A 24,478-nucleotide genomic window follows, 5' to 3' on the forward strand; every position below is an offset into this window, starting at 1 on the left:
TGAGATTATTGTGCTTTATAGAGCCCTCTGGTGGCTAGGAATATATATATATATATTCCTCTTGGTTTTTGTTTTCCACAGCTTTAATCATAGCTAGGTTGATAGGAATGGCTCATTTTGTTAGTGCCAAGGTTCTCAGAGAGGGTTGAAGATAAACATAAGATTGGGTTCACTGTAAGGGGTCCCAGTAAACTTCTCCAGAGAGGTTTCCTAGAGCAGTGGTGGTAACCTACAGCACACGTGCTGCAGCAGGCTGTTTGTATCACTGAAAGCTCTAAAAGGCTCACCATCGCCGTCCTAGAGTTTCTGCTCCCGCTGTCTTGCCATCTTCTTCTCACCCATTCATCTTGTCTGTCACTGGGGCAACCCCCCACCCTGTTACATTCACTCCAGCCATAAATCATCAGTTCTTAAGAGGCAGAAAGCTCTGTGACAGTAAAGCAGTTCCCTGCCCCTGAAGAGCAGAGATGTCATCCAGTTATGAGTCCTGTAATAGCGAAGTGGAGTTCGTGCTGGCAGCAGTAGTGACTCAGGATGTTTGAAACAGAGCAGTTATCTCCTTTCTTCAAACTCTTAGTCCCTCAGAATCATTTGCAATAGCTTCTTAGCAAGGAATGCTAGGTTAAAAATGGCCTAGCTTGGGCTGGGGAGACAGCTCAGTGGTCTTAGCACCTACCTGGTAAGCTCAAGGACTCAAGTTCTATCCCCAGTATCGCATGCTTGCTGGCCCCTGAATCCCAAGCATGGTGGTGCACACCTGTAATCTCAGTGCTGAGGAGGCTGAGATAGGAGGATCACTAGGAATCTGGGCTGTGTAGTGAGACCCTGTACCAATCAAAATGTTTTTAAAAGGCCTAGCTTTCCAGAAGTAATGGGTCCTGCTGTGAAAATACTCTCTGCCCAATTCCTCTGATGAGCAGTCACACCACCATCCCCAGGAAATTCTTGGGTCAGTTTTGAGAAGAGTGTTTATTGAGTAAAAGGAAGATGGGAGATGACCAGTTACTTTGCAGTGCCCATCTTTCGTAAGATGTCTTTTTTTTTATATTATCACTTTTCCTCCCCCTGCACTGTTTTCCTTCCTGAGTCCCTTCCAAAATGCTTCTAGAGTCTAGCCATGCTCCCTGATAGGTTATCACATGCATTTCCATTTTATATTACAATTTGATATGATATCTTGATTGGAATAGGAAGTTGCAACCATTTCGCATTGTGTACTCCTTTTATAAAGGCTGAATCTTGGGGCTGGGGAGATAGCTCAGCAGTCTAAGTGCCTGACTGGCAAGGACAAGGACCTGGGTTTGATCCCTGGTACCACATGCTGTGCCAGCCTGGAACCCCAGGTGCACCATGCCAGCCACCAAAACCAGGCATGGTGGCGCTCGTCTGTAATCCCAGCACTAGGGAGGCTGAGACAGGAGGATCACTATGAGTACAAGTTGCGTAGTGAGACCCTGTACCAAACAAAGAGATAAAAGATTTAAAAAAAGAAAGACTAAGTCTTGCATTATGTGACCTAGCTTCAGGACTCTTTCCAGAGAAGGATGGGCCAAGGACAAAGGATGCGCACATTTGAATCGCTAACAATTTTATGCAGGTGAGATGGGGCTTAAGTGACCTGAAGGGAGAATTAGCAGTCATCTGAGTGCAATAGGGCTTTGAAGAAGAGAGGTTGTTTTGAAAGAGGGAGTCATCCATTACCTGCTATTCTAACTTAGAAGTCGAAGACTCTGAGCTTTTGGTGAGACTACAATAATGTATCTGTCCAGGAACTCATCCCCTTGTGATTCACCCTTGCCTGAATGCATCTTTCTTTTGATCTGTTTGTGCCACATGTGGTTACTGAAGGGTGGCTGTGTGGGGGGAGGTGCAGTGGTGCTGAGTACCTAGCAGCCTCCAACTGCTTTGCCATCAAGCTAAGACGCTTCACCGACCTCACTCCCGTGACCACATGCACTGAAAAATTTTATCTAACAATAATGTCTGTGAAGCAGCGGCTTGATTCTTTTCATTAATTGAGGACACCTACAGGTGCCATCAAGAGCCTTTGATTGTCAAGAGGTCACTAGTTCCAAACAAAGCAGACTGCAGTAGCCACTAGAAGGATGTTCAGAAGCCAAGGCATAGGGTTGTATAGTCCCTGGGCTATCCGCCAACCCAGACTTATGTCCTTCAAGCCAAATAATAGTTTTCAAAGTGGCACCAGTTGCCATAATGGTCTAGTTTTTATCTGCAGGTGGGGCATTTGGTGGCACCATTTAGTAACAGTCCCCTTTGAAAGAAATATTTGCTCTTTAAATTGCCACCCTCCCCACTCAGTCACTTTCCCTCTGCCTCCATAGGCACTGAATGTGTGAACAGCAGCTACCGTCTTTGACAGATAAAGAAACAGGGCCCTGAGAAGCTGCCCTACCCAAGGCTGCTGTCTCAGTTACTGTTCTTTCCTTGCTGGGACAAAATACTGGACACTCAAAATGAAGGAAGGAAGGGTTTATTTAGCTCACTGTCAGTGGAGATTTCAGTCCATACTCAGCTGTCTCCAAGGCAGAGTGGAACAGGGCAGAGCAGCCATTCATGACAGCAACAAAGAGCAGAGAGTGCAAAAGGCACAGCAGCTCAGGCAGCTAGCTAGCCTCTCTCCCTTCATGCAGAGTATCTGTCCCAGGGCACTCCCACCTGTAATCCCAGCCTTGGATCAAGAATCAATCAGAGGCCGGGGAGATGACTCAGTGGAATAAGTGCTTCCCTGGCAAGCGCAAGGGCCTGAGTTCAATCCCCAGTTCAAAAAAAAAAAAAAAAAAAAAAAATCAATCAGAAACTCCAGAAACCAGCTCATGACTGCATAAAGCTTTGGGGACATAACTAGACACAAACCATAATATTCCACTACTGGCCCCCCAAAGACTCATGCACATCCCTTTAGGCAAAAGACATTTTAGTCCATCTCTAAGAGTTGCCAAAGTCCTACAGTTTCAGCAATGCTGAAAAGTGCAGGTCCCAAGTTTCTTCCAAGATCTAAGGCAAACTCTTAGCTGTGAGCCCCTGTACAAATGAAAATTAAACATTTCTAGCATTCAGTGCACAGGATAAATATTATCACTCCAAAAGGTACACATAGGAGGATACCAAGTATTGGGACCATAGCAAGTTCAAAATCCAGAAGGGCGAACTTTAAGTCCTGTAGTTCCATGTGGAACATTCAAAGCAATCTGTAGCAAATTATAAGCTCCACATGGCTCTGGCCCTATGACAGTCTTGGTGGTAGCTTCCATGGCTTCTCTCTTAGACTTGCTTTGCACCCTCTTTGCAGTTTCCCTTAGATGATCCACATTCCTGGCTTTTCCAGTCTTCTGGGGTTGCCACTGAATAGGCTTCTCACTCACAGCTTCACACACTGCCCTCTCAGGAGGCCTTCTTCTGAAATCTAGGTGGAAGCCTTCTTACCCTCAGAACTCCTGAATTCTGCATGCGCCTAAAACCAGCGCCACGTGGATGAAGCCAAGGTCTGCTGCCTGATGGAGTAGTAGCTAGGCTTTCTTCTCTCTTGTCTATAGGGGCCAAGTGCCTAGATCACTGAGCACACTGGAGCTGATTCCTGGGAATAAATTCTCCATGCTGGCACCATTCTGGAACCTGGTGTGGCCACTGCCGCCATTCTGGAACATGGGATTCTACGCTTTCCTCTCAGGACAAAGTCCTTCACCCTTGCAATTCTGAGGCTGCAAAGGGTGGAAACTTACTACCTCCTGTGATGCCCTCAGGCCATCCTTTGCATGTTTGTGTTCTTTCTGGGCAATGGAGATCCTTTCAGCTGTATCTTTGCATTCTGCAGCTTTATTGGAGCTTCCTTTCTGGCCAAACCCACAACATTTTGTATCATCTTGCTGGGTTTTTTGTTCTTGATTCTCAGTATAAATCTGATTAAAAGCCCCCAACAGTAGCCATGCCACTGCTTCAATATTCAACTGCTTTGAAATTTGTTTTATAAGATTAATCAGCCCCTAGCACAATCTCAGTCTCAGGCAAAGCCTCAACATGAGAAAAATGCAGACAAACTTTCTGCCAAGCCATAAACACACATCATCTGGAGCCCAACAACCAATGCAGTCATTCTTATCAGCAGAAACCTCCCAAGCCTGGTCTTTACAGTTAGGACTTTTGTCCATCTTTTGATCTTCTGAGCTCTGACCATAATCTCCCATACAGAACAGTCAAAGCTCTTCTAGTGCTACTCTCACGACACCTCCAAACCTTTCCAATCTCTTCCATAAGCCATTCCCAAAGGCTTACAGTCCACATGGTCAGGTTTAGTCACAGCAACAACCCCACTTCTCATATACCAAATTCTCTCTTGGTTACTCTTCTCTCGCTGCTGGGACAAATGCCTAACACTCAAAATTTGGAAAGGAAAGCTTTATTTAACTCACGGTTCCTGGAGGTTTCTGTCCATATTCAGCTGGCTCAAGGCACAGCACCACAGGGCAGAGATCAACTATTCATGGCAGTGGCATAGAGCAAGAGTACAAAAGGAAGTAACAGAAGCTCAGGCAGCTAGCTAGCCTCTCTTCTCTCCTTACATTGTGATGCAGAGTATCTGCCCCAGGGCACTCACACCCATAATCCCGGCATTGGATCAAGAATCAATCATAAACTCCAGAAACCACCCATGACTACATGAGGCTTTGTGGGGATAACTAGACACACAACATAACAGCTGTATAGCCAGGAACCTGGAGAACATGACCTGAGTTTTTTCACACAGTGTTGAAATGTCTTTCTAGTATTAGTATTAGTATTAGTATTAGTATTAGTATTAGTATTAGTATTAGTATTTGGTACAGGGTCTCACTACACAGCTCAGATTCATAGTTATCCTCCTGTTTTCAGCCTCCCCAGCACAGGGATTACAGGTGTGCGCTATTATGCCAAAACTCCATGGCTGGTTCAGCATGCCCCGGAGCAGAACTGGCATGGCATGTGGTGCCAGGGATTGAACCCCGGTCCCTGCACTTGCCTAAGCAGGCTCTTAGTCCACTGAGCTATCTCACGAGTCCTGTAATATCTTTGTAAGAAGCTGCTGTCCTTTAAATCTTGGCCCCATGTGGAATAAGAATGTTGTCACTGTCTCTCACATAAGCATAGTAGTTATCTAAATTGGTAAGATTGTATCATGTTCTGCATGAAGAGATTTCCCTAATGGTGCCTTAGGGGTTTGCAAGAAATAATATCTCTCTCTAAAATAATTGGAACTGACAGATTGGGAACCTTTATTTCCATTTAGAGTGTAGAAAGCTGCTACATGAACCTTCCCTATTTTCAAAATAGCACTAACTAGCAAGGTAAATTACAAAAGCATAGTTTTGAGCCCCTTGGAGAACTGAGGATATAAAAAGCCATAAGTGTACTACAATCCAGAATGCCTTTCTGATGAGAAAAATTTAAAGCTGCACCACAGCTGAATTTAGGTAAAGTTTTAGGCAAAGGTAATTTAACTGGAAAGGAGAATTGCACATTCAGAAGGTGAGTATGATATCAGTTTTGTGGCCCCCAAGTTGAACCCTGGAACTTGTAGGTTCACATGGGTCAAAAGAAGCCAAAGCCATTTCTTTTCCTGCCAGTTGTGCAGAGGTCATTGATAGCAAAATCCACACCTAATGATTTGCATTAATTATTGGGCTGCTGCATGTTTTATGCTCCATGTGATATGTAGTGTGCTAGTGGGGCATCAGTAAGATTGTTCCTCTTTGGTTAAAGTCTTCACAACTGGGAAGATGGAGATGCACAGCTAAATACAGAATTGCTTGTCCTCATCTATGGGAGCTCTTAAAAAATAATTCAGCTAATCATGGCCTTTACTTGTAAAGGTTTCATTATCTCAGTGAGCATTCCCTGGAGCAACATTTGAAGGGGAAAAAAATCTTTATTTTCCATTATCAAATAAGGTTTTTTTTTTTTTTTTTTTTTTTTTTTCTAGAAACCAATGTCCAAGGGGAGATTTGAAGAAAAAAAATCTATTTAATTTCTCCTGGTCATTAAATGGTTTCTTGTTCAGTAAATCAGGGACCTAGGAATCTCCAGTTCTGTCTAGGTCTCTGCCTTTTCTCTCTTGGCTTGATTCCTTTGTTTATGAGGAAGAAGGGTAGAAGAGAAAGGGAAGAGGAGCTCTGTATTTGAATTCAATAAATACATTTATTTTGTAATGAAAGTTAAAATACTGGAAGGACTCTGAGAGAGGAATGGAAAGATTCCCAGATACTTTGAGACACCTTTTAAAAATCACCTTTTCCCAGCTATGTCAATATAGTTGATCACTTTCTGAGTTTATTTATATTTTATCAAGAGAAAAGTAATTATGCTGTCTGTGTCCCAAAAAGAAAATATTTAGCTGCCAGATGTTATGGTTTGTGTCTAGGTGTCCCCCCAAAGCCTCAGGCAGTCTTGGGGCTGCTTCTGGAGTTTGTGATTGATTACTGTGGGTGTGGATGCTGCGCTTGCCCTGGGGCAGGTAATTTGCATTACAATGTAAGGAGGGAAGAGAAGCCAGCTGCTTGAGCTGCTGCTACTCCCTTAGCTCTAGCTCTTTGCCACCACCATGAAAGGTTGCTTTCTGGTATGTGCTGCTCTGTCTTGGAGCCAGCTGAGTATGGACTGAAACCTCCAGTATCTGTGAGCTAAACAAACCTTTCCTTACTTCATTTTGAGTGTCAGGTATTTGTCCCAGCAACGAGAGAAGAGTAACTAAGACACCAGGTATGGTACATGCGTGTAATCTCAGCACTTGGGAGGCTGAGGCAGGAGGATCGCCATGAGTTTAAGGCCAACCTGGGCTACAGTGAGTTCATAGCCACCCTGAATTACAGAGCAAGATCTTATCTGAAAAAAAAAAAAATCAAAGGAAGGGCCAAAGGTAGGATTTGTTGGATTGAAAGAGCTTATACAGTAATGATCAAGATAAAAATTTCCCACATATATGTGGGATTTGAGTGAAATTTATGACATCTAAGCTGAAGAAATCTGGAAAAGCTGCAGAATCTTTATTTTCCTAAAGCAGACGTTAAGAGTTTATTTCTCATGAATACCGTGTAAGGTCACCATCCTTGCCTTGTGTCTAATGGAAGAGACACTTGACAGAGCATATGAGAAAGAATCCCGTCTTCAGTCACAAGGTTGAAGACATCTCTGCAAGAAAGGATGCAGAGAGGACGCAAGCCAGCCGTAGGCACAAGCAAGCAGTGCTTCTGGGGGCTCTGGGCTGGGGATACACGGATCCGCCATCAGAGAACGGCACTTGCATGTGGCACCCTCGGGCAGCTTTCCTGCCACCTCTGGCTCACGGGTAGCAGCAGGCCTGAGCTGGGGTTCCCCAAGTGTGAACAAGGAAGTTTCCAGAAGGAACTAGAAACTTTACCCCAAATCAAGTTACATGGCACATCTCACCCTCACAGCTACAACCTCTGGACCCCACTCTGTTGAACGGGTTTTTGCAGATGTGCACTGACTCCAGACTTAGCAGACCCTGCAGGAAGCACGGACCCAGTGAGCGAGACACTGGGACTCAGCCCTCCAAAGACCTTCACCAGGAGAGCAGCACTCACAGAGCCAGCAAGGCTGGACTTTCCAGGAAGCAAAATAGAGGAGGAATCATGCTCATGAAACAAGAGCATGCTACTGTTTCAAGACTCTAAAACTATTACATAGGAAATGAAATGCTTAATTGATATCTCATTGATGTCTATCAACGAGATGAAAAACAGAATGCACACAGGCAAAGAATGAATTAGCAGGCTGGAGGCTTGAATTAGGAAGCAACTTAGAATGTTGTATCAAAAGAGAGTATAAGGATGCCCCTGGACTCACTGGAGCAACATTTCAGTTCATTAAGAGAAAAGGGAAGATCTTGAAATGCTTTCGGGAGGAAGTAGATGAGATTCTGTCTTGGTTTAGAGGTCTGATGACTCTGGGTGACTCGAGGAGTTGGGGGAAAGTGCATCTGTGCAGTACGAGTGTGGACAGATTTTTTTTTGTTGTATTTTAGGGAAGGGTCTATAGGTGTTCAGGGTCTCACTGCTAGATCGAACTAATAATGATCTGCCTGTTTACAGCCTCCCAAGAGCTGGGATTACAGGTGCATGCCACCATATCCAGTCTCAACTGCCATCTCAGCTTGCTCTGGGGGCGGGGCTGGCAAGGCAGGCCTGGGGATTGAACCGCCGGCCCCTGTGCCTGCTTGTAGGCACTTTAATCTGCTGAGCTATTTGACTGTCCCGGGGACAGATTTAATACTGCAATATAAATTACATTTAAAAAAAAAAAAAAAAAAGGAATTCCCGTTGCTTTCCATAGCAAAGTTTTCCTGGTTGTTGAAGTTATATAATTCTCTGTGGAGAATGGTTTGGATTCTCCATAATGTGTAAAGTTCCTAGAGGTCAGCATTAGGAGTGTGGTTGAGATTTCCTTACAGAATGCAGGATAATAAAAGGTTAACATTTGTTGTTAAATTGCGCATTGTTATCTTCTAAGTATTTGTTGAGACTTCCAGATATAGTGTGCAAAATTGATCAAACAATTACGCATTAACTGTTCCTTTCAATAAACCAATAGAAATTAGTAGTACAGTTATCTTAGCTATCGTGTGTGTGTGTGTGTGTGTGTGTGTGTGTATTTCCCTTCTTTCTTTTCTCTTTTCTCTCCACCACTTCTTTCCTTTTGAGCAGTTTCTTTTCCTCTCACTATATATCTTATTGTACCCTTTGAATTTTTTACTCTTTTAGTTTCTCACACTAGAGACACAATATGATGTTTACACATGTAAGTTGTAAACACTTATGTGTGAACACTTATGTGTAAACACAGATATTTACACATGTGAGTCTGATTTGTTTCACTTATGGGGATGGTCTCTAGTCACATCTATGTACTTATAAAAGTCTCAAGTTTATCTTTTTGTATAGCAAAATAATAGTCTATTGTGTAAAAATACCACATCTTTTTTGTCCATTCTTCAGCTGATGGGCACTTGGGTTGTTTCCAAGATTTAGCTATGACAAGTTACACTGCTATAAAAAAAAAGAAAAAAGAAAAAGAAAAAAAAATACCTAGAACAACCATTGCAACTGTCATTCTACAAAACGTTTTTGGGGCCGGAGAGATAACTTGAGGGTCTAAGCGCTTGCCTGGTAAGGGAGAGGACTGAGATTCAATTCCTGGCACTGCATGCCTGTAATCCCAGTGCTGGGGAGACCAAGACAGGAGGATCACTAGAGTCCAAGTTGCATAGCAAGACCCTGTACTAGATAAATAAATAAATAAATACTTCATTAAAGGTCACCAGTACCTCCCTTTTTAAAAAAAATTTTATGTATTTGGTACAGGGTCTACAGGGTCTCACTACGTAAATGGGTCTCGTAGTGATTCTCTTGTTTTCAGCCTCTCAAGTGCTGAGATTACAGGCACATGTCACCATGCCCAGTCTCAATTGCCATCTCAGCACACCTTGGGGGTGGGGCTAGCACAGCACTGTGGGTATCAAACCCAGGCCACAGCACTCTGCCTGAGCAGGCACTGTAGTCTGCTGAACTATCTGGCCAGCCCTTAAATAAATACATAAATAAATAAAAGATTTTTTAAAAACACAAAACAAAACAAAGTAAAACAATTTTCTTCTACACAGGTCAAATAGGTGAACTCAGTCAGAGGTTATGGCAGGAATCATTTATTACCTTTATATTATGCAAATGAATCTACAAAGTCAATAAAATCCTAGTAAAAATACAAAAAGAAAGAAAGAAGGAAGGAGGGAAGAAAGAAAGAAAGGAAAGAAAAGAAAAGAAAGAAATATTCAAATGATGGAACTAAACAAAAAAGAGGATATAGAAGAATGTCCATTTTGTATCTGTATATTCAAAATGGTTAAGATAGATATATAGTTACATTCTCTTAATGAATAGAGGGATTTGTTCTAATAGTGTTTGTAAATAAGATACCATGTCTGCATCTTGTACAGCAAATAACCACTAGGAAGAGAGTATGCAGTGTGTTAATTATTGAAACTGTCCTACAAATTTGATTTGAAACTGTCTCATTGCTATTTGTCTCTCAATAAAATTATGGAGAAAGAAAGGAAGGAAGGAAGGAAGGAGAAAAGAAAGAAAGAAAGAAAGAAAGAAAGAAAGAAAGAAAGAAAGAAAGAAAGAAGCAAGAAAGAAAATAAAGGAATCCAGGGCTTCCCATGGAATGTCTGATGGTTATTTGCTCCCCACAGAGCTCTGTTTAGGCTTGTTGGTGGGGTAACAGAGCTGCTTGGTGTCTATGCTGGGCAAGAACAAATATTATTTATCCTGGATAATCCCTGGATGAACAGGAAAGAACAGATGCTGAACTTTGTTTTGTATTAAGATTGAATTTGCGAGGGCCTGCCTATTGGTAACTTGATAGCCTTGATTAGCTGTTCTGGAGTCCTGAGTTGCACGTGGGTGTGTTGTGGAGCAGCTAAGAGCATGAGCTCAGATTTCTTAGCAGTTTGCTTATAGTGAAAAATAATGGTTGGCTTTACTGGTTATTGTTTCCATATGGATTTCCCCCATATGTAATGCACTATTGCACATTTTATTGAAGTGACTCCATGTTTCTGTTGTTCGTTTTAACTCCCTAAACTTTGTGTGTGCTTTTAGGGGCCAGAGCCCACCGGTTGCTGAGTTTAACTTACTCCTGAAAGCTCACACTCTGGACACCTACGGGGTGGATCCTCACCCATGCAAGGTAACTGTCCCTCAGCAGTCAGAGTTGTTCCGCCTCATGTACAGAGAACTGGTGCGTATCCCTGAAGAACTCTCTCAGGAGAGTTCCACAGCCTCGCACACAGCGGCTGATGGGAAGGGACAGCTGTGGGCCCAGCTACGCGAGTTTGGAGGAGATTTTCTCTTACAGCCTGTCACTTGCTCATACCCTTCAATGTAGTCCTCGTAGTTCCCTAAGTCAGTAACCATGAACTTACGCATCAAGTAGAAAACAGTTTTCCTTTGGAAACTTAGAGAATTCAAATGTATTTTCAAGGCCACTGTTGTCCAGAATACATTCTTTAAAGATGGGAAATAGAAGAAGAAAAGGCAAATGTAAATTACATTATGGCATTAGGAGTTCTTTTATTCACATAATTCGATAGTATTTTTCTCAAGGGTGAAACAGACCTTCCTTATCAGAAGACAGAATTCTGGGGTCCATTTGGGAAATCCTTCTCGTTGTCAAGCTCCTAAAGTGATGATGTTATGTGTATACATTTTTCAGAAATGACTCACTCAAGCATTATTTTCCTTTGCATATTGTAACTGTGCCTCAACCAGACACTAGCACTAATTCTTTTTTAAATTAATTTTATTGAGAAACAAATAGTAATGAGATAGCTTCAAAACTTATTAGTAGGACAGTTTCAATGATTAATACATTGCATATTGTTGTCTTAGTGGTTATTCATAGTATAAGATGCAGACATGATATCCTGTCCAAACACTATTAGTACAAATCTTTCTTCTCATTGAATTAAGAGAAATTAGCTGTATATCTATTGTAACTATTTTGAATATACAGATACAAAATGGTCCTTCATTTGTATCCCCTTTTTTGTTTAGTTTTGTCAGAGATGGATATCCCATTGCTGTTTAAATATTGTAGGTGCATGAATTCAGCAAAATAATCCAATATAGTCCAGTAGTCCATAATAGTAGTAAGTTATCCATAGGACTGGTAATTTCAGAAGTTGTTGACATGAGCCTTTTTCAGTTCAGCATATTAATATGGCTTTACTTTTTATACCTCGTTTTTATACTTTTCCACGTAGGTGGCCCTCCTTCGTCTTCTTGTTTGGCCTTCATGATTATTAGAAAATATTTTCCAGATGCTCTTTCCATTAATGGTATACATCTTTTTATTCCACTTAGTGATTTTAATTTTATCCAGCCATTTAAACCTCATTGTTCTTGTTTATTACTTGAAGACTGACTTGATTTTTATTTTTGCTATTATTTCTTGGCCTTCACTTAATTGATCCATAAATTGCTTAGTATTCTTTGTTTAGGCTAGAAGCAAAGTAGGCTTCTCTGGGCATATTTAAATACTGAAATTACTAGAAATCCTGTGTGGGCTGAATCCTGTTATAGAAAATACCAATAGCGTTGGTTTCATTGTGTTCAAGAACTAATAGCAACCAAGGAGAGTTTACATGACACAGAGAGCCTCAAAGATGTTTGAAAGTAGACATCATATCGGGCATAAGCTTTTTCCAGAAGGTTCTTGGTGGGACAGAAGATCCATTATTCTTGAAAGGTGAAAGCCACATAATTTGGGGGCTTGTCCAGATTTCGAAAGCCCAGCATTTCAAGGTTCTATCCCAGGAGCCTCCATTGTTACAGTCACTGGACTTGACCAGAAACTGACCCTGGACGAAGATGAGCAAGGGTGCTGTGTATCACATACTTTTTTTTGCACTTAATCCAAAAGGGTTTTTATTTCCCTTTTTCAGGATTCAACAGGAACGACAACATTTTTAGGATTCACTGCTGCAGGCTTTGTGGTATTCCAAGGAAATAAGAGAATGCACTTGATAAAATGGTGAGTTCTTTGGAAAAACTGGCTTACTGTATTTCTTAATAACCTATTACCCTACTCCTCTTTAACCTGTGTGTGTGTGTGTGTGTGTGTGTGTGTGTGTGTGTGTGTGTGTGTGTGCAGTGCTGAATAGATTGTCTGCTATCCATTTCTTTTTACCTTGGAGCTTTTAGGATAAAGGCATGTATCGCCTATGAGTTGAATCCAATCTAGGTTGCCCTTCACAGGAGAATTGGGTTTGTCACGCTGAGGAGTCACTTCCCAAGACCTGGGCTGGGGGCCTCTGGGTTCAGTGTTTACTCACCCGAAGATTCTGCTGACGTGGCCAAATCTTCAGCACAGGAGCACAGTACAGGGCAGGGTCCCGTGACTGCTAGATCACTTCCCACTAGGTCTCATCCCTTGAAGGCCCCACCACCTTTTAGTGCCAAGATCCCAGCACATGGAAATTTGGGGGCCAAACCATGGTAGTGTTTTGGAGCAATTCCAGATCTACTGTCTTCCACTCACTTCCCTCTACTAATTCTTCAGTGGAAAAGCACTTTTTCCTTAGAGTATCAGTGCAGTTGCTTTTGGCAAAAGGTAGCAAGCTTATCTACCAAGAAAGTCTTACAAGTAAGAGGACTGGTGCACAAAGCCCAAGTCCACAAGTGGCTATCTTATCCATGAACTGAACTGCCCAACAAGTCAGGAAAGGTCCAGGTTTCCACTTTTTTGTCTGTGTTCAGGTTGGTGACTTGTTCCCAGATTCATGCTCATGAGATGGATGTCAGTATCATTCTGACTTCTTTCACACAAGTGTCAGATTGTGGAGGAGAGAAGCCCCTTCCATGTGTCTCTTTTTAAAAGAAGGGTACCTTTTTCAGAGTCTGCGTAGACTTCCCATAGTTCTAGTTAGGCAGGATTGGGTCACATGTGCTTACTAAAAAACCAGGCCTTGCTAAGAAGAATGGAAAGTCTGCATGTGTTTGGTGAGTCAGACCTTGCCCTTGGCTTGGGAAAGCGTAATGAGCACATGTGAGGGATGATGAAGTCCAGGTCATGCCAGTGAGGAAGTTGGAGGGCGGGTACTTCCAGTCCAGGGTTTTCATAGTGGATGGTTTTGCTATGCAGGGAGGAACGGTGGCTGTTCCGTGCACACTGGAATATTGTAAAGACTTCATTTCGTTCACTTGCAGCTTGTCTCAGTTCCCTTTCTTATGGCCCCTACAAGGCTTGTCACCCTGGGACTCACGGTCCTGTGGGCTTGCCCTGAGTACTCAAGCACTGAGGCCTTGGCTGTGACATTCTTGATGGGCAGTGGGCACCTTTAATCCCTGGACTGGAGATAGTCTCTTGTAGCCACTGGAGCCTCAATGTCATGCTTCTCTTAGCTTCAGGCTCTCTTCCATGGAGATATTAAACCCCTTCCTTCCTCAGCACTCTCTTTCACACCTGCTTTTCTTTGGTGACACCTCTACTGGATTAACATCGGTTAGCTATGCGCACTCCCTTCCATGTACCTCTTGCTCTATTTTTATTCTTTTATTTTATTTTATTTTTGTGTTTTAGGACAGGGTCTACAGGGTCTACAGGTCTCACTGCATATATTGGATTCGTAGTGATCCTCCTGTTTACAGCCTCCTAAGTGCTGAAATTACAGGTGTGCGCCACCACTCCCAGTCTCAATTACTGTTTCAGCACGCCCAGGGGCAGGACCAGCACGGCAGTCCAGGGGGATCAAACTCCAGGCCCCTGCGTCTGCCTAAGCAGGTGCTTTAATCCACTCAGCTGTTTGGCTGGCCCTTTGTTTTTAAATGGCAGCACCCCTCTCTTAAGACTCCCAATGCCTCTAAGCATCTTCTTTGCCTTCTCTGGCATCTTTTTCTCAGTTCATATTTTAAATATCTCTCTGTGCCAGTTGCTTTTTTCTTCGACAGTTAGCATTCTCAAAACTTTAAGATGTCACTTAAATTCTTTGACTCTTAGTGTACCCAACCACAGAATAGAGATTGGCTGTCTCTGGGCTGCCTTGGAAGGAGAGGAGACAGAAAAACAAATGAAATAATGGGTGTGAGAGTGCCTGCAGACCTGTTAGAACTTGTGATGTATGAAGTGTAATGGGGGAGGGGTCATTATCTGGCTTTCTTTTCTGTATTGTTAGTGCCTTGTGGAGATGCTCCACTGTTAATCACCTTCGGTCCATTTCAGAACGGCTTCCTTCAGGATTCCTATGGACTTGAGAGAACATGGGCGATTGCATGCTGCCCCCATCCTACTCTAGTGCTGCAAAGGTCTCAGGGGACTAGAAGAACGTTAGATCCTCAGGTTTCTGAATTGCTTGAACCCAGAGTTAGTTATGTTGGAAACGGGTGCATCGCAAATGCAGATTAGTTTCAGGTATTTTCCTTCCCTTGATGCTATTTTTCAACTGGGTATGGAGAAGAGTGGAAACTAGATAGTCCCTTTTCATTGATGAAAGCAGCGGAGTGTCCCAAGAGAATTGTACACCAGTTTTTCTCCCAAAAAAGGATTTGTTGACAATTGAGAATTATTTCTCCCATAGTTTTTTTATAGTTAGGCTACATCTTTCCTCCAAGGAGCTTGAGTGTTAGTAAACATTAACAACCAAAATGGGGGTTGGCTTGCTTGCCTTTCAAGGCCAGAGGAACATGATGACCTCAGATTCCGTTAATGAAATAATTTGGATTCAAGGTACCTGACCTTCTTATCCTGCCACATTTGCCTCCAAGAACCACATATGCCACATCACAAATTTTTCACCCTTGCTCTCCTGATTTACAAAGCATTGTTTTATTACACATTGAAATGCTCAAAATTGTAAGAACAACTTGATGAATGACAAACTGTGGTTGAAAACATGACTTTAGCTTTTATCTTAAGGAGCTGTTCCATTATAACCTTTTGGGTACACAGGTCCTAGATGCCTCTTTGGTGAGAAGATATGCATTCAGAGAGCAAATAATTCTGCTTGTATTGTGTTGATGCAACTGCTAGGACCCCGAAGTTGGGCGTTTGTGAGACAGCAGGTTCCTAAGGGAAAGCCAGGTACCTTGGTTAGCTGTCACTTTTGTTTTTCCTTCTGACCCAGAGCTTTTCTCTTTGTAGGCCAGATGTCTGCAAATTGAAGTTTGAAGGGAAGACATTTTATGTGATTGGCACGCAGAAGGAGGTCAGAGACTGTTTCCTTTATTCTTTACCGGTTGTGTGTCTGTGGGAGAAATTTAGGGATAAAATATGCCTTAGTGTTGTAGCCCCAAAGACTGGAATTTCTGAGTGTGATGCTGATGGAAACTATAGGCCAAAAGCATTTGAGAGGTAAATGTAGAAATAGTGGGTTGCGTGAGAATAAAGTAGGTGAGCAATGCCAGTTATGTAGCACTGGGTGTAACAGAAGGTGAGGTAAAGTCGAATAAAACATGGATCTCCGTAACCTTTGTACTGAGGTACAGAGGTATGAAAAAAATGCAGAATGCTTACACAAGCAGGATATCCAAAGCACTGGGGGGAGGGGCATGAGTAGTCTGTAAGCCCAACAGTCTAAAAACAAAGGGGTTACCAGAGAAAGGTTGCGGTTCACCAGGGAACACATTTAGGGGTGGCATTAGCAAAATGTTGAGCCTCAGAGCCAGCTCTGAAGTTTGAAGATTTTTCTTGCTCAGTTCAATTACCAGTAATCCAAGCATGGAAAATAGGTGTCAAGACTAATCCCAGTCTGAGAGAAAGTTAGATGATTGCTGGAGTGTTGAGGAGGATTGGGAAGCTGCTTTATACCAGAAACAGGGCTCAGATGGATGAGGGATGTCTAGTGGTGGGCAGGGGGGAGAGTTGGGGATACCGTTTCTACCATACTTTAAAAAAACACAGTAATGTTTGAAGCTACCTCAGATCTATGGGCAGGAGGCAGGATACAAGGTAAAAACCTGAAAGAAAAATATCAACTGTGTTCAACATGCCTTTTTTGCTTTGTTTTGTTATTTATTTATTTTTTTTTATTAGAAAAAAGCCATGTTGGCATTCCACACATCAACACCAGCTGCCTGCAAGCATCTCTGGAAGTGCGGGGTGGAGAACCAGGCCTTTTATAAGTAAGGAGCTTTTATTCATTTAATAATAGGTTTGAAAGGCACTGATGGAGCCTTTTATGTTTTGCAAATGGCTATATGTTCATTTCTTTTAAGAACAGCTTTTTGTTATATTGGTGTGAATTCCAAGTGCAGTGTATTGTTGTTGTGATTGCAGGTGTTGGCCTGACCCAGTCCTGAGCTCCATGCTAGGTGTTTCCCACAGAGCCGCTGTGCACTATTTTTAAAAAATAGTTTCTGTTGAACAAGTCATTGAATCTATTTCTGGTTTCTGGCCCTTCAGAATTAGATCTTTTGCTGGAGTTTAATATAAGTGGTTTTTACTTTTTAAATAGTCAGCAGATTTACTTCAGGGGGTGTAGGGGATTGAGGCAGGGAAGCAAGCAATATAGGATGTACACTGCAGCAGCCAGCTGGGTGCAGTTCTGCTTGCCTCTGGGGGGACTGGGTGGTGTGCCCCAAAGTTCTGGCACAAGTGGGCAGAGAGGCAGAGCTGTTTGTCTACTGTGGCCCCATTCATTTGGTTGAGGGTTGCTTTGAGGTTAGAGGTATATTCTTTGGCACTGGCTTATTCCGACTCTGGGTTGGATGTGCCCTTACAAGGAATCTTTGTCACAGACTCAGTGTGTTGGTAGTGGGAAGCTTTCAGACAAAGTTTAATGGTGACATGTTGTAAGGACCATGCAGGCCAGGGTGGAGGGGCTGCAGAAATCCCTTGGGGGCACCTGGGTTTCAGAAGAGTCTACACTGAGGATGTGTCCGTGGGACCCACCTTCTCCTCTGTGAGACCCGTCTGCTTCCCAGGGCAGCAGTGGCCAGGGACAGAATCAGGAGCTATCCTATCCACCCCACCCCAGTCACCAGCATGACTGACCCCTGGAACTCATCCTAGAGGCACCTGCTTGGTTTCCCCACACTGAAATTCTTCCTTACCCATTAGACTCATCTCACTGAAAACAGCTGAGTCTCTGAATCTCCTGGGATTTGGCTGACAAGGACCATCAGGAAAGGAGAACAGTGACTTGGATAATGATGGTTAAACCTGTTTTTAGCTACAGAATTGTTTCCTTGAAATGAGATGTAGAATGTGGAGATGAAGATAGAGATGCTGTGGTCATGGATAGTGTTGATTTGGGGCTGGAGATCAGAGACTTACATCCATTGCTCAGGTATCCTTGGGAGCTGGGGTGGCAGAGGTTAGTTTCGCCTGGACTTTCCCAGGGTTGGCCTTGAAAGCCCTGTGGCCCAAAAACCCCTTGATACTGGACCTCAGCAGCAGCATGGTGTGAAAACTGGAGGAGAATGTGCAGGAAATGCCACCTGTCTAGGAGGATGGGGATGGCGCTGTGGATGGCATCCTCCAGGGGCAATGCTAGCTCGAGGGCTAGTCTGTCTAGAGAGCGTTAACCATGTCAGAGTACAGGAGCACAGAGGCGGAGTCTGACACATCCCACCTTACAACCAAGCCTAAAGTTTGGTTTTGTTTGTTTTCAATTGTTTAAAAAACTGAAATCTAATTTACATGTTATAAAATTTACCCTTTTAAAGTATATAGTTATTTTTTAGTATAACCCAAGACATGATCCACACATTGTTTCCTAATTTTAGTTTTATCTTTCCTGAAAGAAGCTCTACACCATTAGCAGTCATTCACTAGCCCATGGCAAATACCAACTTATGTTCTATTTTTATGGATTTGCCTATTTTGGATGTTTTCATATAAATGGAATTATAGAGGATGTGGCATTTTGTTCCTAGCTTCTTCCAATTGACATAGTACTTAAGCTTCATCTATACTATAGCATGGATTAGTACTTCATTCTTTTTGATGGTTGAGTGATATTCCACCAGGTGGATTCACACCATTTTGTTTACCTGTCTTTCAGCTGATGAACATTTGGGTTTTCTCTCTTTGTAGCCATTATGAAGAATGTTACCGTGAACACCTCCATCCAAGTTTTTATGTGGGCAGCTCCCCTGGGTTTATGCCTCAGCATGGAATTACTCTATGATTAGTTCTTTGAGGTTCTGCTTTTTTGTTGTATTTCCTGAAAATTCCAGGTGTTGAAAACATATTTAACAGGTCAAATTGATAAGGCCTGGTTCATGTCTTCAGGAGATTTTAATTTCTTAGTAGAAACCAAAAGGAAGAGTGAAAATAAAATGGTAGAGGGGACTCTAGAGAGGAGGGCGTCTTGCTCCTGTGGGATTTATGGCCAGAAAACCCTGCCAGATGGAGGAAATGTATACTAGTTTGAATGTGGTGCCAGGGAAAGAAAATAGAGGATACCTGTTGGCCAGGGTGAGGCTTCCTGAGACTGGAACAAAGGGAGGGGAGGCAGAAGGGAAGAGTGATGGGCCAGGAGATCTTAGGCTAGACATGGAGAGCTGGGCCAGCAGGGAAGGAGAAGTGGAGGTGTGGAGGGTGTGGACGGTCACTCTAATGACTGTGGCTATTGGAGCAGGGACATAGAGGCCTTCCGGAGCCTCCTTCCTGGATGTGACGGGGAAGGACTCCCACAAGCACCTGCAGATTCTTTAGTGAAGTCATAGGGTCTCTGTAAGGAATAACTTAGAGACATTAACTTATTTTTCACACATGGTTTTATCACATGTAAGCAAGCCAGTAAAGGGAGTCAAATAAGGCAAAAGTAGAATTAGAAAGAGGGGACAGGGAGAGAAATATTTCAGTCTGGGGAGTGTGGTTGGCACTTGTGGGGCAAATAGATTAGCTGGCAGCTAGCAAGGAGGCCAGCTTGGCATCTCCATATTAACTAGACTAGTGAAGCAGAAGTAGTCACAGACATCCTTCCGGGCCTTGGCAGTTGTTTAAGACCCAGAGTAGTTACCTGTGAGCACACGTGGCAGATGTGTGCAGCTGCCTCTGCTGTAGTTAGGCTGTGGGGCGCTGCTGTTCTTGTTAGCACTTCTAATCCTACTTGCATTGATCTGATATACGCCGGAAGTTTTGGTTCCTCCTGCATTATTTCCTCATCATTCCTGTTCCTTAGGAAGAGCGAGGCGGTTGCTTATTTTGAGCCAGCTGAGCGACCTTCGACTGTGTGCCCTCTGGCCTCAGTCTTCTCATCGGTAGGGTGGAGGGGACTAGAGCTTAGTGGTGCGTGTGTGTGCATCCTGTGGCCTCGCACAGCGAGTGAGGGCTGTGGATGTGAAGGGACTTGGGTTTAGATCCCGCCTTTGCCACTTACTTGCAGTGTGGCCTGGAGCAAAATCTTTGAACTCTGAGTCTCTGCTTTATTGTCGCCTGTCACATGCAGTGGTAATGATAACCTGCCTTACACAGTCCGTTCTGCTGGGCATGTGAACACTGGTGAATGGTCGCTGCTGCTCTGACTGGGGATGCTGCGTGGGCACCGGCTGGGTGTGGAGCCTTCTTGCCTTGATTTCACAGGCCTCAGATTCTGGTCCCAGAGAGTGGGTGCCGCTTCCTCTGCTGCTCCAACCCTTTCCTGTGAAGACAGGGGACTGGCTCTGCCTGACTAAGCAGCACAGCTGGCCCTGGTTTGAGCTGGCACAGCGAGGGCCCAACGCTATTCCTGGGGTTGGGGTGCTTTCTCCTTCCAGTTTTGCTTCTGGGGCTGCACAATCCAGGCCTGTTGGCTGCTGCCTACATGTTCCCCAGGGTGCTTTTAGGATGCAAATGTGCTGCTGGCTGTCAGCTGGCTGGGGGCCATTGATGTAGTTGGAAAGCTTTGGCTCAGAGATCTGCTGTCTGGGAACAGAGCCCAGAAGCAGAAACCCTGAGTTTCCTGACGGCTCTAGATCCCAGGGGATCCCCAACAGACTGAGTCACCTGGCACAAGCTTCTTTTATACCACATGTTGTCCAAGTGCTGCCAGCTGCAGGCATTGCAGTGTGTGGTTGCTGGGCCTGGCTCTTGGAAAACACGCTGGATGGACTGTGAGATTCGATGGCTTCCCGCTGCTCTAACTGGGAGATATTTTATCTCATATCTGTTTATGCTGCATCTTGTACTAGGCACTGGGACATGAGGGTGGCTCATTTGGCCTTCCTGTCCCTCTGTAGTATGGAATTAGGACCAGGTGATAAAGGCAGCCCCTAGTAAGTTTCTCACTTGGAATTTGAAGTTCTAGAGGAACAATAATATAAATAAAGAACCAGGACTTGCTCCGTACTCTGGTAACTGCTTGACTTTACTGAGCACGTGAATTACCAGGAGATATTGTTTAAATGGGCATTTGGATTCTTCTCTAAGTCCTGGGTGGGCACAAGATTCCTATTTCTAATGGTTCCAGGGGGCAGCTGTGCTGCAGACGCACGGACAACCCTTTGAGCTCTGAGGGCCTAGATCTGTAGTTCTCAACCCTGACTGCACCTGGGAGTCAGCAGGGGACTCTTTTCAAATGTGCCAGTGGTGTGGGTCACTTGGACCTGTGGTCCTGGCGCAACATTTGCCTGAGCTGCACACCTGTGGCTTGCACCCCTTGACTCAGCCACTGCCAACTTGTTGCAGGCTCTGAGTTGTTTTCCCTCTGCCTGGACAGCAGAGGTGCCAGCCAAATAACAGACGTGACCTTGGACAAGGCAAAAGTCTGGCACAGGGAACTCCACATGGCTGAGCAGAGAAAGAGTCACATCATAGATGCCGAGGAAACATTCACTGAGAAGGTAGAACCTGAAAGATCCAACATTGCTGAACAGAGGAGGAGCTACACTGGAGAGACTCAGAACATCAACTAGAAACACTGAGAGGAGGAAAATTGATTTTAAGTAGAAGGACACATTGGGCCTGAGAATCAGCAGTAGTTGGAACCTGCAAGGAAAACATGGGGCACTGCTTTCAGAGGTACTTTCCACAGCCAATGGGTTGAGTGGCCTCAGTCCACCACCTGCCACCATTAACTGTGGAACGAGAGCTGCAGGGAACATCACTGTAGGGAGGGGCTCAATGTCCAGACCAGGGTCCCAGAGCAGCCTGTTGTCTCCAGGCCATGCTCCACACCGTCAGGTTCCCTGAGAGGATGAGGGAAGGGCAGCCTTGGGAGACAGCTCACTAGTGGCTGGAAAGCAGCCTGCATGTAGTACTGCTGAGGGGCTGGAGCAGGTGAACGGCGACTTGGCTTGAGCAGTCAGAGGTCAGGTTCATCCAAGTTACACAGGACTGGAAGATCACACTGGTACCTGTCCCTATCTATACTGGCATCTGTATCCAGCACCATTCTGGGGTGGAGTGCCACCTTAGATTTCCAGTGTGAGCAGAGTTTTGTCCTCGCTCGGACTCTGCTCCTTATGCTTAGCTGTGGAAAAGAACCATTCATTCAGAACAATAGAAAACTTTTGTTGTTTTCCTCTTTCTGTTCATCCCTCCATTTTTATCCCATTATTTCCTCTTCCTTTTCTTTTATGGGTGTGTGTATGTTTCTCTTCTTTTTGTCTTTTCTTCCAGTATAGTTTACAGAAGGTAAGGGAATTCTCTCTTGTCCCTTTTTATTCCTTCTATTTATATTCATACCTTTTAACTCGACTTGTTTTGTATTCCTTCTCAGTTTTTCTTTTTCTTTCCCCTCGTTGTCTCCCTCTACCTCTGCCCTAATATTTATACTAGTCATAGAATCCCTTCTCATCTTCTCACTACCGACTTTATACCCAGTTTTTCCCCACCTAAATATATAGCATGTCTTTGTCACCATTAGAATCCTTTGCCTCTCTCCCCTTTTCTTCTTCCCACACAACATAGCAGAGGACTTTTTTAAAAAAAGAAAAAACAACCTTTTTTCCTACTCTCACATTAATGCTTTTTTTTTTTAACCCTAAAAAGATAGCTGTCACTTTTAGTGCATATTAGCAGTAGATCAGTACCAGGGCTGTAACTGGACGTTTTGCTGAGCTAAAGAGAGAACCAAGTTGGCATGCTCTTGGCCAGCCCTGAGAGATACACCTGTAACTGGTTAGCCTTCTCTGCTGCAGCTGATTTGATTGCATGGGTAGATGCCTGAGTCAGTGACAGTTTTGTGCCAGTGAATTTGTCTGCTGATTCCACCATCATGCCCAGGGAAAGGGACAGCAAAAGTTCCTACCCCAAGAATTTGAACTGGATCAGACTCTGCAGGAATGCCTGCAACCTGGCAGAAAGTTCTGAGTGTGCAGTAGTTTCAATATTGTGGCGGAAGAGTCAGAGGAAGCATCAGGGTGTGTGTCCCAACTCTGTGGCAAAGAAGCAGCTTCGAAATCACACATGCAGGGGCTCTTTGGGTTCCTTAGTTTAGTCTGTGTTCCCATCAGATATTTTGTAGGTTTGAATTTGTGTTTGTTTCTTGCTTTATTTAGTTATGTGGGGTTATGTTATGTTCCTTTATGGGTTTTTGTGTATGTTAGGTTTTCACTTTTATGTACGTTTGCTTTCATTGGCTCTGATTTACCCAGTGTCTAGGTTCCCTCATGCATCTCAGCTCCCTATCTAGTTTCTTTACCATGAATCCTCAAAGAAATACTGTTATCTTATATATTTATTCTTTTCCCAAATATATAAACTCCTTCTCCAAAGTTTCTAATTTCTCATACTTAGCTCCCTCACAGTCACTCCACCTTCTGTAGCACTAACTCTCAATCCTCCCCATTGTAAACCTTTGGATCTCCTGTATCTTCATTGGGCTGTTGTCCTCTCTGTCCACAGTGTCTGACAACTACATAACTCTCCTCAATCCCAAAGTAAACCTCTTTCCTCTCATGTCTCACCCTTGCCCCCACAAATATCCTCTGAGAACTCTAAATGCTAAGCCTTCAACTCAACTAAATGTGCTCCAGTAGAGTCAGAACCAACATCAAGCTTTTCCTCTCATCCCCCTCTGTCCCCATCCTAGGGCCCTCCCTCTTAACGTCTCACGCTGCTCAGTCACCCACCTTGCATTCTCCCTGCATTTTGCCTACCTCGCTGCAGAAAAATCATAAATAATAAATGGTCCTTGTGTGCATAGAGGATAGACAAAGGAGGGAAGTATAATTGCAACGACTATCATGTGGAAGTGTTGAATCTGTTGATGCTGTTATATCCAAAAGTAATTCTCATAGCAAAACATAAGGACAGAGTCCAAACCATTTAAAGTGAACAACATAAGGAATAATTATGTTCATTGGACATAAAAAGCTGAAAATTTAAAGGGAGGAACATCCTACTGAACGTCTCCATATAAGATAAAGACTCTCCTCACTTACCCAGCAAAGCTATCCTTCAAGATAGATGGAGAAATAAGGTTTTTCCTTACAAATGACCAGCTCAGAAGATATATCGGTGCTAAAGTAGCTGTAGAGAAAATACTTAAGAAGAGTTTTGACAGAAACAATGAATCAGACCCAGCTGAAAACACAGAGGAAACTAGTGAGGTCAATAGATAAACAATGATAAAAAATATCAGAAAAAGGAAAAGGATTTACACCAACAGATAAAAAAGGCAATTATACTAAGAACATCAATCTCAGTAATATTTCTCAATGATAAAGGCCCCAACGCTCCAATTTAAAAAAACGTAGACTGACAGACTGGATCAAAAACTAGAATCCAACAATCTTTCATTGAAGAATCTCATGTAATTAAAAAAGATGCCCATAGATTTAAAAATTAGAGACTGGAAAACAACATTTCATGCATTAGGATCCTTAAAATAAGTAGGGGTAACAATTCTAATACTAGACAGAGTAAACAACAAGATAAAATTGATTACCCAGTCCTAGCCCAGGTCCCGTGAGTGTGTGGAGAGCTTCCTGCTAAGCTGCGCCTGCGGGACCACTCCCAGCCCAGGCGCAGCGTGGGCCGG

General features: G+C 43.5%; 1 protein-coding gene across 2 annotated transcripts in view; it reads left to right on the top strand.

Moving 5' to 3' along the window:
- The window catches only part of Frmd3 (FERM domain containing 3), a 282,007-nt gene that overhangs the window by 197,200 nt on the left and 60,329 nt on the right, over positions 1-24,478 (top strand). For both annotated transcript variants that reach the window (XM_004639402.2, XM_004639401.2), the window contains exons 7-10: positions 10,671-10,758; positions 12,515-12,603; positions 15,709-15,772; positions 16,600-16,688. In XM_004639402.2, coding sequence (XP_004639459.1) covers positions 10,671-10,758; positions 12,515-12,603; positions 15,709-15,772; positions 16,600-16,688 — 330 coding nt within the window. The remainder of the gene's footprint in view (positions 1-10,670; positions 10,759-12,514; positions 12,604-15,708; positions 15,773-16,599; positions 16,689-24,478) is intronic.

This window comes from Octodon degus, unplaced genomic scaffold (assembly GCF_000260255.1).
Source record: "Octodon degus isolate 3935 unplaced genomic scaffold, OctDeg1.0 scaffold00111, whole genome shotgun sequence".
NCBI classification, from domain to species: Eukaryota; Metazoa; Chordata; class Mammalia; order Rodentia; family Octodontidae; genus Octodon; species Octodon degus.